Source organism: Emericellopsis atlantica (genome assembly GCF_019669845.1).
Source record: "Emericellopsis atlantica unplaced genomic scaffold F5Z01scaffold_10, whole genome shotgun sequence".
Classification (NCBI taxonomy): domain Eukaryota; kingdom Fungi; phylum Ascomycota; class Sordariomycetes; order Hypocreales; family Bionectriaceae; genus Emericellopsis; species Emericellopsis atlantica.
The window spans coordinates 390,215-409,271 of record NW_025764712.1 but is presented as its reverse complement, the minus strand read 5'-3'; the positions used below and the strand labels follow the sequence as shown (position 1 = coordinate 409,271).

The 19,057-nt window shown below is 54.3% G+C and overlaps 6 protein-coding genes across 6 annotated transcripts; 4 read left to right on the top strand and 2 right to left on the bottom strand.

Annotated features, from left to right (window-relative positions):
- Positions 1-8,399: 8,399 nt before the first annotated feature.
- On the top strand, positions 8,400-9,905 carry F5Z01DRAFT_48187 (uncharacterized protein). The gene has a single exon (XM_046260086.1). The coding sequence runs from the start codon at positions 8,615-8,617 to the stop codon at positions 9,587-9,589; it is 975 nt and encodes a 324-aa protein (XP_046119250.1). The 5' UTR covers positions 8,400-8,614; the 3' UTR covers positions 9,590-9,905.
- Positions 9,906-11,500: 1,595 nt separating this feature from the next.
- F5Z01DRAFT_673276 (Las1-like-domain-containing protein) lies at positions 11,501-12,257 on the top strand (the record flags this gene model as incomplete). Its single annotated transcript, XM_046264924.1, has 2 exons — positions 11,501-11,664; positions 11,723-12,257. 2 exons carry the CDS (start codon positions 11,501-11,503, stop codon positions 12,255-12,257), a joined length of 699 nt encoding a protein of 232 aa, XP_046119249.1.
- Positions 12,258-12,553: 296 nt separating this feature from the next.
- Positions 12,554-13,975, top strand: F5Z01DRAFT_735887 (hydroxyacylglutathione hydrolase; the record flags this gene model as incomplete). Its single annotated transcript, XM_046266777.1, has 10 exons — positions 12,554-12,646; positions 12,697-12,736; positions 12,788-12,875; positions 12,925-12,996; positions 13,052-13,085; positions 13,134-13,347; positions 13,405-13,496; positions 13,545-13,757; positions 13,807-13,889; positions 13,954-13,975. The coding sequence occupies exons 1-10, from the start codon at positions 12,584-12,586 to the stop codon at positions 13,973-13,975; spliced, it is 921 nt and encodes a 306-aa protein (XP_046119248.1). The 5' UTR covers positions 12,554-12,583.
- A 745-nt stretch (positions 13,976-14,720) lies between these two features.
- Positions 14,721-15,360, top strand: F5Z01DRAFT_673274 (calmodulin; the record flags this gene model as incomplete). Its single annotated transcript, XM_046264923.1, has 2 exons — positions 14,721-14,923; positions 14,982-15,360. The coding sequence occupies 2 exons, from the start codon at positions 14,721-14,723 to the stop codon at positions 15,358-15,360; spliced, it is 582 nt and encodes a 193-aa protein (XP_046119247.1).
- A 151-nt stretch (positions 15,361-15,511) lies between these two features.
- On the bottom strand, positions 15,512-17,019 carry F5Z01DRAFT_48592 (translation initiation factor eIF 4e-like domain-containing protein). The gene is made up of 3 exons (XM_046260118.1): positions 16,402-17,019; positions 16,037-16,338; positions 15,512-15,985 (listed from the first exon to the last, which is right to left on the bottom strand). The coding sequence occupies exons 1-3, from the start codon at positions 16,575-16,577 to the stop codon at positions 15,654-15,656; spliced, it is 810 nt and encodes a 269-aa protein (XP_046119246.1). The 5' UTR covers positions 16,578-17,019; the 3' UTR covers positions 15,512-15,653.
- Positions 17,020-17,128: 109 nt separating this feature from the next.
- On the bottom strand, positions 17,129-18,652 carry F5Z01DRAFT_673272 (uncharacterized protein; the record flags this gene model as incomplete). The annotated part of the gene is made up of 1 exon (XM_046264922.1): positions 17,129-18,652. The coding sequence occupies one exon, from the start codon at positions 18,650-18,652 to the stop codon at positions 17,129-17,131; it is 1,524 nt and encodes a 507-aa protein (XP_046119245.1).
- Between the last annotated feature and the right edge of the window lie 405 nt (positions 18,653-19,057).

Here is a 19,057-nt window from a genome sequence, read left to right as displayed (position 1 = left end):
CGACATCAGCCGCTGGGAATTCCCCGTGACAAGCTACAGGCGTTGAAGCAAACAACGCTTATGTCGACCCCAGTAGCTACATGTAGGTACGTAGCAGAGCATTCGCGTCGTAGCTGAAGGGCCAATGATGGTCCAGAGGATCGCATTGCCCACTTTCTTCGTCGTAGCCTGTGTGATCTGGGCGCGGACATCAACCGCAAGGAACACGTCGTTTCTCAACGCCATGCCAGTCTCGTCCATGATGACCGGCGCGGTAGGCGCACAGTCCTTGGTCGCCATAGGATCATGGACGAGGGTGAGATGCATGACGCCCTTTCGAAATATAGAAGGAGAGACTCACTGCGACTTTCCAGCCGTCTCACCCTCCTGAGCGGCAGAGCCTTTCCATTCGGGTGAGTTTGGGATGGCACGTTCAAATCAGCTGTGTTGCGCGCGACATGGCGTCGGCGACTGGACTCCGGCCAATGTGACAATACCCTTCGCCGTGTTGATGGATCTTGGGTTTATTGTCTCGCAAGGTTGGGCTCTTTTTGATGAATTCCAGCGGCGATGGTTTCGGCATTTCTATCCAAGCCCAAGGGGCTCAAGAATTGATTGATGTCTGTTCGGTCATGTTCTTGGTCGAACACTCTATCCGTATATGCAATTAGAAGGTGAGCACTGCTGGGCCACTATTGGTCAACAAGCGGGAAATGCCACCAACAGGTGACCAGGCTAACAACATTCCGTGAGAGTCGACAACTTCGAAACGTGAGCGATACCATTCATTATCGAAGAATACTGAGCCCCGGTCCCCAGTTGCCGATATATGCGTTCATGCTCACATTCCAGCAATGCCTCCACCACCGAGATATACATATAAGCTAGTGACCATTTCGCCTTCTCGGACTCCAGCAGCCGCACTGCGTCGCAACGACTTCGGTCCGCTACTCATGTCTCAGTTTTGGAACGGTACTGATTACATTGGGAGGCACAAGTAGTGGCCTAAACCCACTCTGTGGCCCATGGCCAGGTCACATGTGCTGTGGATTGCAGCCTTCATTGAAAGCGCCAGGCCATGTATCAGCGGCATGTCCTGCTCCAGCCTTGACGAGGCTGAAGAAACATTGCCAATGCGGCACCAGGGGACATGTGCGCAACTACAGCCGATTCCATGTAGTGTACATGGTGTATTTGGCATTGTTGTCAACCATGGCGATGATCGCATCCACCGTCACGTCCAGTGTCGAGCCTTGCCGGTGGCCGCATTTTAGTAATAGAGGATGGTCATCTGGGCAAGCCTGAGCCTGGAGGTCCACTAATAAGGACTCGATCACAGCTTACACAGCATCGCAATGAGGTTGAGTTTGTTTCCGCCGCATGACGGGCCATTTGATGTACCACTGCGTACTACGTAGAGCACAAGTATCCCTATAAGCGCACTGTTGAGATTGTCAGTAAGTTCACAAGCTTCTAATGTTCAAATATCATCCCTCAGACTGTCCGGACACTCGCTATGATCACTCGTTGGTACATATGCTATCCATTATCGTCTATGGCGTCTAGATCCAATAAATCAAGGAGTCTTCTATAGACATCGGACCAGCGCTACCGATTCCAAATTCCACACACCAATGGTTAGTATCGATCATTGGATTCACGCCGATTCTACACCAGTGCTCCCACTACGTATCATCCGGTTCATTAAGATAGGCATGTCGTACATCGGTTCGAGGGCGGCCATGCCAAGCACATGCATCCCGAGGCAAGCGACGAGCCATTTGATCTGAGGGCACATGCAACAGCTGGTCACCAAGGTGTCATCTATTGTGTGTGGGCGCAATGGCTGCGTCTCGAACCGCGGCGGGTATTACGTTATCAGGCACAGAGGTTGTATCTTGCCATTCCCGTTGATGGCCGCAATATCAAGGCATGTCCAGCCCTCATTGTTTCTGTCACGCCAGATACTATCAGGACTAAGATGCTTGCGGGTCCGACGTGCCTGTAGACGAGATGCTTGATTCCAAGTCTGCTTAGAGACTGAATCACCTTACGCAAAGGAACATGTCGAGTTAGGGTTCACTGCGCTGTAAAGACAGTTGACGTTGACCACAGACACATCGCTTCGGTGCTTACCCTGGAACACCACGGGCAGTGTCGCAGACGGACTGTCCAAGTACGTACGTAACAAGCGCCCTGACATGATTTACTGGGCACAATGTCGGGAAAAACTTATCTGTGATGCGTTTGTCCAGATAGCATAGAGTTCATCAGCGCAAAGCCTCGTTTTGTCCATTGCGTGCGGAACGGGACGTACGTGGATTGGAATCCAGCGAAAGCATGACTCAACCCGAACTCTCTTTTCCGTCCTTCAACGTCAGCACACACATGGAACCACATTATCAATAACTACACACGCGCGGCGGACCGATACGAGAAAAGGAAAAGAGACTTTGTCGTTGTCTCTCTCCTGCACGCTGCTTGCGATCCCGAGACAATAATGTCCGTGAGAAATTTTCTAGGTAGATGCCCAAAGCACAGGCAAATTTGAGATTCACCGCCAGCTGCAACTTCAGCTGCAGCCCGGTCATCGTCCCTCAAGTTTGGGGCACATGCGAATGCGGCCAAGATCAACACGCGGAGTCTTGGTCCTTGCCTTGGCCCTTGGAGGAGAACGAGTTGGACGAGAAAGGATCGTGAACACGCCCCGCTGGGCAGAACAGGGAGGGGGCGTGATGATACAACCCCCAATGCCATGCGTGATGACCGCCCCACGGTCCCGGGTCCCGATGCGGGGAGAGCGGCCAGTAGGGTGTGAAGACTCGCAACTTTATCAAAGTTAGCTATCCGTAGTCGGTACGTAGTGCAAGTATTACAAGTACTTGCGTAAGCGCCTTAGCAGGCGTATTCTGGGCCTCCTCTGCCTGACTCTCATAGCGTACATTTGGCTATGCGCGACGTGCGTCGATCATGCTCATATACTTACGTAGGATGGCATTCTGATCCGACACGACAGCACGAGCTGATGAGTCTGTTGGCGTGTCAGAGCCCGGCGACTGGTGTTGCCTTTGAAGGAAACCGAAATAGCGTCGATGTGTGGCATTAGTCAAATGTACAATGGCAGGGGGCGTAGTCACGAAATTCCGATGAGTCTTTTTGGTTCTGCAACATGACCTATCCCCCTCAACTGTTGCCAAGGTTTACCGTAATTGTGGCAGAGCTCCATGTCGGGTGAACGTGCAATCCAGAGTCCAGTCCACATGAATAACAACGCATGCAGGTTGCCTGTGATACGATCCGGCATTATACGTACTACGTACTTGTAGTATGCCTGTCACCACACAATCTTTCCGGCCACACGATCAGTCGTGACGGCGTCAGCGAAGGTATACGTATTCTCGTTAATAAGCGGGCGCCGCTGTTGGCTTGACGCTTCCCAGCTGTTGCCCAAGCGCCCCGTATGAGACAATTCGTCTTGCTTCACCCTTGCCTGAACTTCGAGATACATGTACCTTGCGAACGACGAGCAGGGCCGCATTGTACAATGACTTGACTAATAATAAGATCATTAGCTCATGTGCCTCGAGCAGTACCTAAGGTACTGTAGCATTCCGCCCCCGCCCGAGCTCGTGAGTACTAATGAGTGATGGCAGGGGCTATCAGTGCAAAGAAATTGATAGCCTCGGATGCCCCCTGCGAGGTATTCGACCAAATCGGACATGCGGATGTCATCAGGATGAACAGTCGGAAGGAAGTCTTCATGTAGATATTAGTAGTGTGTGATAGATTGCGGTGGCGTATGGCCGCAGCCAGCGGCTGAATGGACCAGGAGGGCGTAAGGACCAAGAAAATGTATCATGCATGGTAATAGCGCTGAGTTGGCGCTGTCTCGGTTCGTCGCGCTCCCAAGTGAGGATAATACACCTGAAGGCGCGATCTCGAGAGAACTGGATCATGATAATAGACAAGTGCCGAACAGGTTCTGGCGCAGTGCGAATGCCACGATTGCAGTGGAAACATTGGTTATCATGCGCGCTGATGGGTTGACCGTTGAAAATGGGCCCTGCTGACCGCCAAAACTCTTGTTTCGCAGCCCCTGAACACAAATGCTTGTACAAGAGGGTCAACAAGAGTTAAGACAAATGACCAGCTCGGCACCAGTGAGTCTGCATAGCAGCACTGCATCTGAACCGCGGAATGGATCCAGGGGCGGTTGATGAAGTACGTACGTAGGTACTCGGGAGCCTCGGCGGGTGGAGTGATGGTGACAAGCCCGGAGAGACAGGCATCCATCGACATGAGAAAGAAGCAGCGTCGACGGGGGACGGAATGAATGTGACGATGCTCCAAAGGCTACTAGCCAGCTAATGGTAGGTACGGACACGGACACGGACAGGAGGATGCAGCAATGCACCACATTGCACCGGGGCTTGTTAGGGGAGGGACACTGACTGAATTGTATGGATCTCGCGCAAAACCGAAATTCATTGGTCCATGAGGTCTGAACGACTGGGCGGGACGTGACATGCACGCACAAGACCTGACGCGTACCGCCCACGGCGGAGGCAACTGCCCGCAGTCGGCCAAGGGCCCAAGAGGTCATCGCGCACAACAAGTTGCAAGGCATCTGTCAATAATAATATCACCTGGCAATTGCTGCTATTCATCGAAAGCCACCTCAGCCGCTGTGCAGCCTTCATGGCACCCCGGTCGATCCATTCAGAGATGCCAGCAAGTTCACGTCGTGCTGGGCGCGTTGGACTCACGATACGTGCTTATTATTATATCCTGTTGAGTCGTGGAAAAGGGGCAGAAGTTCAGGCGGCCGATGGATATCTGCCGCCAGGACAACAACTAATACCTTACGCTAACCAGTACAAAGATACTTCTAAAGAACGGATCAATGATTGGGCTGGAGCTGCTGTTACTTTAGCCTGCTTCAAAGCATTTGTGCTTTGTTGCTAGGAGCCTGATCTGTCACCTGTGTCAATACTCAATACGTGCAGGTGTGCATCCGCCCTGCCTCAGCAATGCGTGTTTGCATCGAAGGCTAATAAAAACGCCGGAGGTCTCGGGGAGGCGGGTGACAGGTCGATCACTGAACAAAAGACAGGAAGACGACTGGATTGTCCCATCACACCCCCTTCTGCTATCATCACGAGGGACAAGAGAGAATCAGACGACAGTGAACAGTGATGAGGTACCTCGACGGCCAGTGCAGTGTTTGCAGGTTACGACTACCTCTGGAGGAATGGGAATAATGGCGTGTCGCCAAGTAGCGGGTACTCAGCACGGAACCATTGATTCTGTCGCTGAGCGCAATGCTCGAAGCGGTGAAATTCATCGAGCGAGTCAGAGAGGCTCAGCCCACCTCCCGCTTATCATCAATGGGATGCAGCTCCATGTCCTGGCACCCTGGCTAAGATTTTCAACCCGACGACGAAAGGCAGTGAATGGTCATTTTTAGCCCCGCCAGTGAGAATTGGAGGCACATAATGTACCCGGGGCCCTAGCTTCACCTGCCCAGCCCCAGCAAGTGGTGTTCGGCGGTTCGCTCCTTCCTTTCACCTGCCGCCAGGCACTTTGACCGGCATCGCACAAAGTTCTTGCCCCTCCGCCGCACCGTCACATTATTACCAGTGCAATCCTGGCTGGGTCAACGTAGTTGCGTGCTAATAATGATGAGACCGCAGAACTTTGCTGCCTGACACCGACTGGAGCCTGAGCTTCGCACCTCCTCACTGGCAGGTGCACCGTGTGAAGCAGACGTCTCACGAGTCGATTCTCACACCTCATTCGCACGCAACCAACATTCAACAGACAAGGGGACCGACCATCCTGTTCGACGCGAAAGCTGGCTCCTCGACCGCGGCCGGACCCCTGTGTGCACGCACTGCACAGGTAAAAAGACCGACGCAGGCCTGTGACTCAGAGTCAGGCATGCCGCAGCGCCTCCATGTCCACTGTACGTAGTCTCGTAGTGCGTATTATCTCGCTGACGATCTTATGGCCGATGGAACGCGCCACATTCGTTGGCCGCCCTGTCAGACCAGGACGGGATGCTGTTTCCGTGCAAAGGTAGATTCGAGCTCCGTGGTTCCCCCTACTCCACTTCGTGCTTCGCGCGACCGAGACTGAAGTTGTGCAAGTACTTCAGCTTAGGATTGCGAATGGGATCAGCGAGCGGCAAGCTACAACAACGACAAGTGCGTACACGCACAATTCCAACCAGGGGCTTCATGTCACGGGCCGCGTTGCAAGCCACCAGCAGATACATGTCTTTGAAGGCAAGGTCGCCATCATTGCTTTCTTGACAGTGACAGTCAACAGGAGGCGAGTATTACCATTGTTGTTTCGTTGATTTGACACGGGGTTGTTAACAAAGTATAATGGATGACGTTGCATCTAGATTTCCGATGCTCTTTTGAACCCTCTTTTTCTTTGGTCACTCAACGCAACTGTGCATCAACGAAGCTACGGACACCCTACTGTGTGTATCGAATGAACCAACGACGGTGATCAGATTGCTTCGATTACCCTTCGAGCGCATAAATTTGGTGTGTGCGTAGCTGCTAAGCAAAGCTCGCGGCGCCAACGAATGACTCTCGCCCCGCAGAGATGTGCAAGACATGAGATTTGGCGCTGCAGAGATCCGCAGTAGAGAGCCGGGGCGGAGTGACAAAAAAATGCTAGGATGCTCAATGGAGGAGGAGATGGTCAATCCACGAGGCTTTGGGCCGAACCCGCCCTGGCTCTGGCGGGTCAATGGCGGCGTCTCAAAAATTGCACCTGAATGACAGGGAGAAAAGCGGCACGAGTGGTCCAGGTCAGGCCACCCTGCTGTTCCATGCTAGGTGGACCGTGAACACAACATCGCTGCATCAGCACCTGTGCAGCGAGAGCGAGACTACGTGCGCCAATCAGCATGTCTTGCTCATCGGCTTTCCGTCTGTCGCCTCTACAAACTGCGGTGGCTCAGGGTCTTACCAACATTCAAACAGCGTGAGATACTTGTACAAGGGTTGATCATCACATTGATTGGCAAGCGCCAGTTGTTGATCCCCGAGTAATACTGTGGAAAGGACTCGATGCCCTGCAGGGAATGATGAGATTCGCTATGGCGTTTGCTAAACAAGGCAGCCGCCAGCTTGCTCCCAAGCAGTCTATCCGAATCACGGTCTCATTATCGACAAAATACCCAAGCCAGTCGTCCAAGCGAGCTGAAACCCGTCTAGGCACAACTTCCTGCGTCGGGATCAGTACTACAGATCACATTGCGCAGCGCAGCAACATCCATCACCGACAAGCCCGCCGCAGGTGACCTTGGTTGGGTGTGGTGCGGTGGCTTGCCGCGAAAGCATTTTCGACGAAAACGCCGCTAGACATGGGCAGCCGGCGACGGCGATACGGATGCATGGAAACCTGCGGGTAGCCCTGCGCTAGTCGAAAGTACTAGCAATTGCTCAACATGTACGTACTTCCCTGGCATTCTGAACGCTTGTACGAAGTAATAGCAACAGAACGCTCGCTCGCTGGTTTACAGGCCATTGTCTCGAGTCATCACCTTGGCGAACTCTGATTAACTTGGAGCAGTGTCTTTCAGTCCGTCCCGGAGATCTCGCGCCAAGCCTGGCATCTCACCATTCGGATCGTAGTGAAATGAATAGCAGGCTGGCCTTTGTCCGACTTTGGAAGAGATCTGCCTAGACTTTCAACGGCACGGGCTCACCTCTTTCTGGGCGGCCTGTTGCATGCCAACGCAGCATCCAGGCAAGCAAGACCAGCTGGAGGCTGAAGCGCCAGTGGTGTCAACTAGGCAGCTTGGCGCATTGGAGGCGCTAGCTGGGCAGGCAGGTGTGTTGTTGGCCTTGGAAACTCACATTGACTGGAGTCGATACAACAGAAACGTATTACCGGTGCTACGACAGGCCGGGGGCGCTATCCTACGTTGGTGAAAGGGGACTGTGTCCCAGACCCGGGCCTTCCCTTACGTGGAGTCTGCCCATCGCCGCCTACGGTTCCACTCCTACCTCACGGCTCCATATGACGCAGACTTCCAAGTGGACTTCCACACGACCATCGGCTTTGCTAGGATCAGTTGCTGTCTATCCGTACTGCCAATCCCGCTACTGTAAGAGCCACCCACGTACGGATACTTTGCGCTTTTGCGCACGACGGAGCACAGGGGGTCCAATGGCGCTTGCATCTCTTCGCTGCCCCCTGTTGATGATTCGACGGCTCATCAATCAATCGCTGACCCCGGTCTCAAACTGAGCCTACCCACGTACACGGATGAGTACGTACAGTACCTCGCTCCGGGTGCTCCTAGGGAGGCGGGAAATGTACTGTCCTAGTGAGCCGGCGTTAGCGTCCCAAGCCTTGCCAAATGTGGCACATGTTCTTCCTCCCTGGAGTGTGGCTCTTGTTAGTGTCGACCGTCATCTTCTCGATTTCACGATACATAACCAACCCACGGATACGTACTTTCTTTGGCTTTACATCCTTTTCTACTCGACATGCCAAATGCACTTTTACTTGAATACCTCCCTCCTCCCACAAGATCACAAACAACCTCGACTGAGCAGACACGCTCTCCTTGACCAACGATCCTCCTACTTTACTTCGCACTACAACCATGGACTCCCTCAATGCGGGATACTCGCCGGGGTACCTTCCCATGATGGACTCCAATAATGTCTTCCTGAACGACTGGAATACTCAGATGGCCATCGCGGAGGCCTCGAGGAGGTTACGAAAAGGCTATGCCACCCCAAGCAACGGGTCAAAGATGAGAGTGTCCAAGCCCGCCAGTGCGAGCACCAGTCCTGTTCGCAGGAGAGCAAACGGCAACGATATAGCCTTTCAACAACAGTGCCCACAGGCGAGGACAGATCGTACCGCCAGGCCATCACGTCCTCTCAGCTGGCACCCAAACGCTTGCTTCTACACGCCTCAGCCATATCAAGAACCATCAAGTTGCTATCCCTTCTCGACGCCCAGTCTTTATACCACTGGACCCGCCTATTACCCGCCACAACAGCAACAACAGTTCTCACCAAACATGGCCGCCTTTTCCACAAACGCGTCACCGTCATCGGCGTGTTCCCCTCTGCCACTGGGCTACTCCCAAGCCAATGTTCCCCAATACGTCAGCCCCGAAGCGTGGCAACAACACACCACACCATACTACCCAGACTCATCTCACCAGATGAGCATCGATGGGCCACCCACCCTGACATATGCTCGAGGGTCGGGAACTCCTGACGACTGGAGCGACGACATGGCGGTTCACAACATGAGCCAGACCAACCCTCCCACACCTGAAGCCTTTGTCAATACCAAGGCTCCGCAGCCGGCAGTCAGCGGAGAGTCTGCTATGATTGATGGCAATGACGAGGATGAGGGTGAAATCTTGGTTGGAATGGGTCTCTACGACACGGCAACCAAGTATGACCAAGACCCCCAGCTGGACAATTACCGCTCAACTGTCTCCTCACTACTGGGGTCTGTTTACCGGCCCTCGGGGGAGGCAACAGGAAAGGGCCTCACCCTAGAGGAAGCCTGGGAGCCCCCCAAGTCTGACGAAGAGGAGGATGGAGATGACGAGTGACGGGGCGGTCCTCGATGGCTTCACTTACTGTGCTCCACACGAGCCTCTTTTATGATTCCTTGGGTTCTACCGGAGTTTGTTACACATGGAGCGAGCGTTTTGACATTTAGAATAGCGGGCATGAACAGGCAATATCCACACGGAGTGCCACGGCAAGGATAGCGTTCAGGGCATTTCGGGTCAGGAGCATCTATTTTTTTTGGATGTTAGGTATTAGATAGTCTAGCATCGGCCGCAGCGGGGACTAGAATGGCCGGTTGAAACTGAAGAAATTTGAAGAAGAATTGTCTCCTTCATCGATGGATGAATCGTCTCCGCCGCGTGAGCCATTTCCTGACTCCATCCTTTGGCACTTGTTGATGCTTGGCTTCCTGGTAAGCTACTTTGCGATGCGGTGGCCCGGTGGGCTCAGGGGGGTGTGTGACACAGAGGGCGTCGAACCCACCTCGAACGCCTCGTCCCTTTCTCCCGTTGTCTGAGGTGATTTTGACGGCGCACCGCGCAGGCGGGGCTCGAGCCGGAGCGTGGTGACCAGACCAGAACTCCAAGAGATGGCGGTCGCTGTGGAACCCCTGTCAGACATGTGCTCAGGTGGAGGGGGGGGGGGAACCTCCACACCCTGCAAGTCCTCCAACATGAATCAAAGGGAGCAAGCAACCTTGGTTTTTCTCCACTTGGATTGGCTGGTCTTTCGTCGACGTGAAGGAGCAGCAGGGGTTGTTGGACAGGCCCGCGGCTCCAACTTGGAACAGTCAAGAAACGACACCAAGCGCATGCTGGCTGATGTGCCCTCTTCCAGAATCAGGTGCGAGTACAAGTCGTTAGCCGAGATACAATACAGAGGGAGGACAAGCCGACACGAGTCTGTCATGGACTAGACCCCCCTGCGACAGGAGAGCATCACATTCCTGGCTGAGTTTGCTTGCTTGCTTGCTTGCTAGTCTAGCGCCTTTCTTTTTCTCTTTTTACTTTACCCCTTCATCGTCCCCGCAGGCTCGGGGCTGAAGTTGCTGAACTGGGCGGTCTGTGCGCCCGACGTTCGATAGACTCACACCCTCAGATGCTGAATGCTCCATTCCATTTCATCTGGAACCCTCTTTGAGTGATTTTCTTTTGTTCAATCAACCCTTGATTTACGTGCGAAACTGGGCGGTTAACGTCAATGCAGCATCAATCGAGCAATTATGAATGACTTCTTATACCAGGGATAGACCGACTTGAATGCGCAATATTAGCACATTCGCCATCCTAGACAGTCTACCAGTGACTATGTGAGGAGACCGGCAGTTGAGGCTAAGGTCAAGGCTACAGGAGCTTGGCTTGATGCTACGATGTCTAGCTCTCCTCACTCGCCGCGAGGCTCACAAGGAGCAATCACTCCTCGCTCGCTATTCACAGACCAAAGTTCTACTAAATGAATGACGTTAATTACGTCTTCCAACAAAGTTCGCTCCACCACCATGAGATCAACTAGCTTCGGCCCATCCAAGTGGACTTGTTGTATCTCATCTCCAGCAAACGCAGTGCCGGCGCCAAAATTTTCAGGGTCCATGTAGCGGAGGCATCTTAGACCATTCTCGATACCAGCCAGCAAAAAAAAAACAGCTCGTTGAAAATCTCTTTCCCGTTTGCCTGCGCGCAGATCCATTCCATCCCGCCAAGAACCGCGATATCACTCGCCGGCGTCGCACCTTCCACATCACCCACACGCCCCCTCCGTCGTCATCTCCAGCCACGTACTTGGACGAGGGACGATCGATCATGGTGCAGTACATCTTCACACCCTGGCGAAGCCGGAACGAGCTGCTCCTCGTGCGGCGGCAGTTTTACGGCAGCCCAGAGACGGCTCCGTCGTCAGGAAACGCAGAGCAGAGGCGAAGAGACAGACATGATGCCGTCGCCAGGGTGAGCATGTGGATGCAACGCGGGAATTGCCCGCACATGGTGGAGTCCACGGCCCTGCTCGCGGCGGCGGAACTAGGGGATGAAGAGACGGTGATGAGGGAGGCGGACGGTCGAAAGGTCACTTCGGCGGCGTATGCTGCGCGCGCAGCGTACGCGGCTGCGTTCAGCCGGTAAGCACGCCCACCAGAGAAACGAGTCAACACGGCTTTGATGCTCATCATACTCTAGCTTTGTGACGGGATTGTTAGACGGACAGCAGGACAAACTGCGGAAGCAAAGTATGTACAGCCTGGCCAAGACGATCAATCTCCCTGCTACGTTTGTCGAGCTACGGCATCAGAGCACGCACGAGCAGCTGCCCTCGCTGGCGAAGCTGAGAAACGCCGCTGGCAAGGCACTGGTCTGGATCTACGAGTACTACTGGCAGCATCTCGGCGAAGAGCTGACCTGCGAGGCCGCTGTTACGGACTGTCTGAAGAGCGGAAAGAGTCTTGAGGTCCTGTTACCCAAATGGTCGTGGGAGCATGTGCGCGTGGCGCTGGCGAGTGTCAAGAAGAAAGCCGTGGGGAACCAAGCCTATCTGAAATGCTTGAAGCTGGAGGAAGATCTCGCCAGGGAAGAAACACCTGTCGTGGGCTCCAGTTCCTCCACAACGCAGCGCGATGCAGTGGAAGCTGGCAACGCTGCTGAGCCTGACGATGCGAGACCCGCGTGGTCCATGTATCAAGGCACATGGAAACCGAAACCCATAGGGACGATCTGATTGTTGTACATGTTGAGCGTTGCAAATGATACCCCAATGATACCATGTGAGAAGCCCTGTGTTGTCGAAGTGACCCTAGGCAGATACGCCCTACCGAGTCACCTTTTGGCGATTATGCAGGCCCAGCCACCCTTTGATCCTGCAAACGAGCGACAATTGGCAATGATTGAAAACTGAACTCGCCGGACGTTATGATGTAATGTTCACGGAGTTGATGATCTAGGATGTCACGTGCACGCGCATCTCCGCTCACCCGCGTTAGATGCAGGAGCATCATCATGACCAATCCACCTGGTGTTTGAAGGCATAGAGTATCCTTGCAAGCAATGAATCGCTTCTCACCAGTCCGAACACTACTCAACACCTCTGTGAAGACCTACACGCGATCGGTTCGTCTGTGGGCAGCATCACGACGACGTACACGCTAACACATAGGCAGCCCAACACTCGTGCTATGCATATCCAGAGCATTCCTATGTGTAAGCCGCTACACCTCACTTCTGAACTTGGGACTCACTCAGCGTGAATAGGGGTGGGGAGTAGCAACAATTACGCATATCTGGTTGTCGACGACAAGAGCAAGGATGCTGTCATCATTGACCCTGCCAACCCACCAGAGTACGACGCCCCTCGGTACGCACCAACGGGATGATGCTAACGACTATAGGGTTGCACCGGTGCTCAAGGAGGCCATCGAGGGCGGCAAGATCAACCTCAAAGCCATTGTGAATACCCATCAGTAAGAACAATCCTCGACCGCGGGCTGGAGTTTGAGCGAGAGTTAACGGCTGTAGCCACTGGGACCACTCTGGCGGTAACAAGAAGCTGGTAAGACACCGCAGACGGGCATCGAATTCGAGGCTAACACACACAAAGCTCGAGGAGCTCAAGACACCAAAGCTCACTATCATTGGAGGCAAGGACTGCGAAGGCGTTTCCGAGACGCCGAGCCACCAGTCCACCTTCAAGATTGGCGACATCCACGTTGAGGCGGTGCATACGCCGTGCCACACCCAGGACAGCATCTGCTGGTACATGAGGGACGGAGACGAGAAGGCCGTGTTCACCGGCGATACGCTCTTCATTGGCGGTATGTGTCTGGCCTAGCTGGCGGGGACGTGCGAGCACCGGCTAATCATCATCACAGGATGCGGCCGGTTCTTTGAGGGCAACGCTGAGGAGATGCACAAGGCTCTGAATGAGCGACTCGCCTCTCTGCCAGATGAAACCATTGTCTACGTCAGTCTTTGCATTTCATGGCACCCGTCCGTATGCTGACATGTCTAGCCTGGTCACGAGTATACAAAGGCCAACATCAAATTTGCCGTCTCGGTTCTGCAGAGTGAGCCTGTGAAGAAGGTTGAGAAGTTTGCCGAGGAGAATCAGGTGACCACCGGCAAATTCACCATCAAGGACGAGAAGGTAAGTTGCCCTGTGCCACTCCATCATGGCGCAGATCTGACGATTGAACAGCTCCACAACGTCTTTATGAGACTCGAGGTAAGATTTATTTGCTCTAGTCTACCGACTGCGTGCTGACCCGTCACAGGACCCTGTCATCCAGCAGGCCACAGGCGAGAAGGAGCCGGTGAAGGTGATGGCCAAGCTGAGGGAGATGAAGAACAACTTCAAGTGAGAACAGTAATCTTCTTTCCCATGGGTCTCCCAGAAGAGCAGGCAGGACTGATCCTCGCAGGCCTGGAGAGTCCAAGATCTAATGGTAGCCGTACATATACAATGTCACATTATTGTCGTGGAATTGCCACTGGTGACGACTCGCTACGTGACATGATCGTTGAACTGCACCAGGGCAGGAATCGTCTCATGGTGTCACAACCGAATGATGCAAGTTTCAAAATGTCTCCGTGGACCGCGATGGTGCCTGTCATGGACAGACACCGCAGGCGAGCCACGGAAGCCAGACCGCACCAAGATGTCCTTGGATGTCTCATCTGGCCTGCTATTGATCTTGCTTCATTGTCCACACTTGCTCGCTCTGGGGAAAAGGAGGCGGCAAGCTCTAGCATTTGTAGAAGCGATTGGGTTGTACTTTGTTGTCCTTTCTCAGGGTCGGCCGAATTGGCTGTCCATTCCAGAGCCAACTTGCGCACGAGACAGACAGCATACTACGCGTGGGTGATGATTGATCACCTGTGCTGCGTCAAAATCGTGGCACGTCTGGTCGTTGTGGTAAATGAGATGTTGAAGAGGAGGAGGAAGCAAGAAGAGAAAACCGACGCGAAATTTTGGTGCAACAAGTAGTGGGTGGGGCGGCTCCAGTCACTCGCGGCGTACAGTGCCATTCACATCATGCGCCGCACGCGACACTGTAACCGTCATTGTCGCGGGTCTGGAGCCGCGTGCTCGAGTCTGGTCTTGTCGAATGCACTCTACAACGTTTTCCCAGAGTCAATGGTAAGCTCAGCTACCTCTATACCATGCATCGAGCGGAACGCTAACACAATGAGACAGCCTCGTCAGCGCAAAGCTGCCGCGGGCGCGTCCGCCCAGCCCAAGGCGGCCCCACGCTCGAAACTCGCCAAAGAGCACAACATCTCGGCCCAGGAAGAGGGTGAGATCAAGGAAGCCTTTGGCCTCTTTTCCGAACCCATGGATGGGGAGAAGAATGGCGTCCTGCCAATTGAAGACGTCAAGTCAGCGCTCATGTACGTGCATCCTCAGTGGCCACGACGGGAAGATGCTGACCGTGAATCCCTTGTCCAGCGCCCTCGGCATTCCTCCCTCGGACCAAGCCGAGCTGAAAGACTTCCACTCGATCCTCGATCCCGACTCGGACGGCTACGCCACCTACGAACCCTTCTTCGCCATATGCGCGCTCAAGTTTCACGCCCGCGAGTCGGCCGACAATGACGCCGCGCACCAGCAGCAGGTCGACGAAGCGTTTCGATTGTTCACGAACGGGAGTGAGGGGCCCATCACACTGGCACACCTCAAGAGAGTGGCGGCTGTTCTGAAGGAAGACGTCGACGAGGAGGTGTTGAAGGACATGATCCTCGAGGCCAACGGAGGCGCCGGGGTCTCGAGGGGCGTCGGCGTCACAGAGTTCGACGGGGTGATGAAGAGCGCTGGCGTGTGGCGGTGAAGGGGCCATGGTTTTGGTTCTTCACAGGGAGAGAAAGGCGCATGGCGTTATTGGGGATCTGGACCAGAGGCGTACGATAATGAACATTACGAGTTGCATGCAATCAGCACGCTCTGCGGCCTCTCGAGTGTCGATATCCAAGTTGTCGGCACACACGATGACGAGGTTCTTTCTCGACAGGGAAGCTGCTCGTGTCTATTCATGATTGATCTTCCAAGATGGAATCGTCCAAAATGGGTGCCCTAACGCCCGTAATGCAGTCATATCTCCGCAGAGTGTCATATCTTCGTAAATCATTGCATCGAGTCCACCTTGACCTCCGGCTGGCCCTCCGCCGCCGGCACATTCTCGTCCGCATCATCGCCGCCGGCCGCCTTTTGCTCGGCCGCCCTGCGCTGTGAATCCAGCACGGCCCTGAGCTCGGGCGGCGGGTTGAACCCAGGGTGGTCCGCATGCTTCTTGTAGAAACACCCGTCCTCCTTGGGCCTGAGCTCCTCCGGGAGCTGCTCCATCACACAGGCAAAGATGCCGTCAATCGAGTTCTGCTTGGACGAATCGCGGTGCCAGATGGAGATGAGGTGGGAGTTGAAGCGGACGGACAGGCCGACGCCGCACAGCTGGTCATCTGTATCCAAGTTAGTGATTGTTGAAGCTCGAATTGTGCAACAAGGTTTACCTTTGTCCAATGCCGCCTCAAGCACCTCTCCAATGGCCAGCAGCTGGACGCGCGTCCAGACATCGGGCCCGCTGGCCTTGGGCACGCGGAAGGTCCAACTTCCACCGTTGAGGTTTCGGCGGTCTTCCCACACCGGTCGGAATCCAGACTTGAAGAGGTAGATGCTCTCGCGCATCTTGATCATGTCGACGGGTGTGTTGTTGTTGTAACGCCAAAAGTCCTGGACGGACTCGATCTGGGAGCCGAGTTGCTCGAGCTCGGCGTTGTACTCCTGGCCATCGGCGGCGGCCTCCTTGTTCTGGCTTTGTACGATCAGCATGCCGTTCTCTCCCATCTTCCATAGTCATATTGATAGGGCGACGCACCGGTCAAAGTAGACGTGCCAGTAGTGCTGCGTCGGGAGCGGCCGCATCGTCTTGAGGAAGTTGCGCTTCGCGTCGTCGCGCTGCTCAGCGGGCGAGTTGGCGCCATCGGCACTCTGGCTTTGCGAGAGGGCCGAGAGGCCGCGCGTGAAGGCCGAGAGCTGTGGTCGAGACGACATGATGAACGGCGACTGGCGACGGTTTCGAGAGGCCTGGTGTCAAGGTGGTGCGCGAGGTGTAAGTAGATGGAGGGGCAGCGAGCGAGAGTGTCCTGATGTGGTGGTGGGGATACGATTCAGCCGGTGAGCAACGGAAAGACGAGACGAGCGAAGCTCAGCCACTGAACTTGACAGATATTAAATGACCAGGCAATTAACCACACAACGGTCGAGTGATTGATTATCCCAACAGAAGCTCCAAGCTGAAAATACCCCCAGTGCAGCACAGGTGGTCAATCATCTGTTGAATTATAGGTATAACAGGGCCCACCCCTCCTGAGTCCTGAGGCACAGCAATTGATAGTTTCAGGTCGTGAGACCCCTGAATTCGACTGAATAGATACTAACTATTAGCTGTACGAACGATAGCTGGCCTGTTATGGGCATGGGCGTTCATAATAAAGCACATCATCCACTCGACTGGCAGAGCTCAGAAGAGAAGCTTCAGCATACGAACAATCCTTCAGTCACGATATAATTATAACCCAAGGTGCTAGGGGAGCGCTTTGTGTTCACCCGGCCAACTCGTGGCTATTTGACACAAACCCAACACCCGTGCCAGCGCTTGCCGCGATATCTTGACGCTGATGCTCGCGCGTGAGAGCTATGATTGTGCGCGCGCAGCCTGTCGAGACAGGTCTGTGCCACAAGTCCTCCGTGAACACTTTGCATGTCCAACCCATGATGCTATACTCAAAGGGTGCATTGTCGTGCAGGTGCTGCTCGAGTTTGATTTCTCGCAAATTTGGGAACTGTCCACAAGTAATGACAAAGTGTAGTTCTTGCTCCATGGCCTTGTGCCTGGCCGCTGTCGCGTACGAAGAGGGATTGTACATGTCGTCGTAATGCAAGTAGAGGGTCTCGAGGTTGGGCGGGAGTATGTCTTTGAGAAAGGGCTCCGTATCACCCTGCATCATGCTTCCCATAAAGTCTTTCTTGTCAAATGCGAGATGCCTCAGGCCTGTCAGATCTCGCAGCGCCTGACCACCATGTCCACCGACCACATCCTCAGAGTTTTGCGTGTGGAAATTGAGCGTCCTCAGAGACGATCCATGCTTCTGGAGTACGTTGGCAATCTTCCTCAGATCAAAGTACCATTCATCCTCGCCAATGCCAAACGCGCGTCGTGCGTCCCCCAGTTGAATGGACAGGCTCTCCAACGCCGGACATTGCTGGAACATGTTCTCCAACCCCTCGTCGTCGATGATACACTCTCGTAGTTCAAGTGTTCTTATGGTCGACTTGCCATCCCGGCACCAGTCTCTCGTACAGTTGTCGGCTGTCCAGTGTATTCCAACGGTTCGGACAGTCTCCACGCCGGGATGGAGCAGGGCCCCTTCGACGTCCAAGATGTCAGTGGACATTTCATTGCCCGGATGCTGGATGCGTATTTCCTTCAATAGTGGCAGGCCAAAGTTAGCATATCCTTTCTTTGCAGATGTCCCATCCAGCGCTTCTTGGTGCTGCATACTGTCACCCCCGGATGGGGGCCAGACGCCATCGGGGCGCCCGCTCAGCATCCCAGACAGGAGATCGTCATCTGAAAGTGCCATTATGTCGACCAACTGCAAGTTTGGCATAAAGACCATGGCTGCCGCCGCAGCATCAGGTCCACTCGCCTCATGGCAACATGATCTCATCGCGGCTTTGAATCGAGGCGGGAGGTCCAGCTTATGGTCCATACAATCAAAGACATCTGGCCAGCTCAAGCCCGCATTGCGAGCCTCATACTCGTCGTACCAGCCGAAGGAGAATGTGCGAACATGGTGTCCAAGGCCGGGGCGTCCAATCAGAGCTTTCATCAACTTGACAAACAGCGTTGCCTCGTCCTTTCGACCCCAGATGATGACATTGCGAAAGAGGAGAGGCTGGGCCACATGGCGGAACGCTCGACAAGTCAGGCAGAGAGACTTCAAGGTTGCGACGGGCGACACATCGACTTCGTTCATCCACCATTCTTTCACCGGCAGGGTACACTCGAAGTAGCCAAAGATCTGGGCCAGGACCTCGTTCGGGAGATGAGGGGTGGCGGACATTGACCTAGGGGGCTCCGATCTCCAGTCGGATAAGTGCTGTGAAAGCTTCGCTGTATGTGAAGTATTCGCATGTATCGCAGAGAATTTGGACCGTGCGTTACCGCTCAGGTAGGCAGAAGGATTGGTCCCGCTAACTATTGTCCCCACGACGGAAGCGCCGCGGTTGGGGCCGTGAAGGTGATGGGATGAGTCCAAGTGAGGTTCACATGGCTCCAAGAGGCGATAGGCGCTCCATGTCTGGCGACTGCGCCTGTGTACAGAGTCGTTGGGCGGCAAAGTCTGTGTCCGTCCACTTGTAAAAGATGTGGATGGGAAGTCGTCGTGAGCATCAGGCCACATGTATCTTAGCAAGTTGGATGTGGGTCTACACTTGGGAAATTGCGGCCCCAATTTGAGGCTTCACAT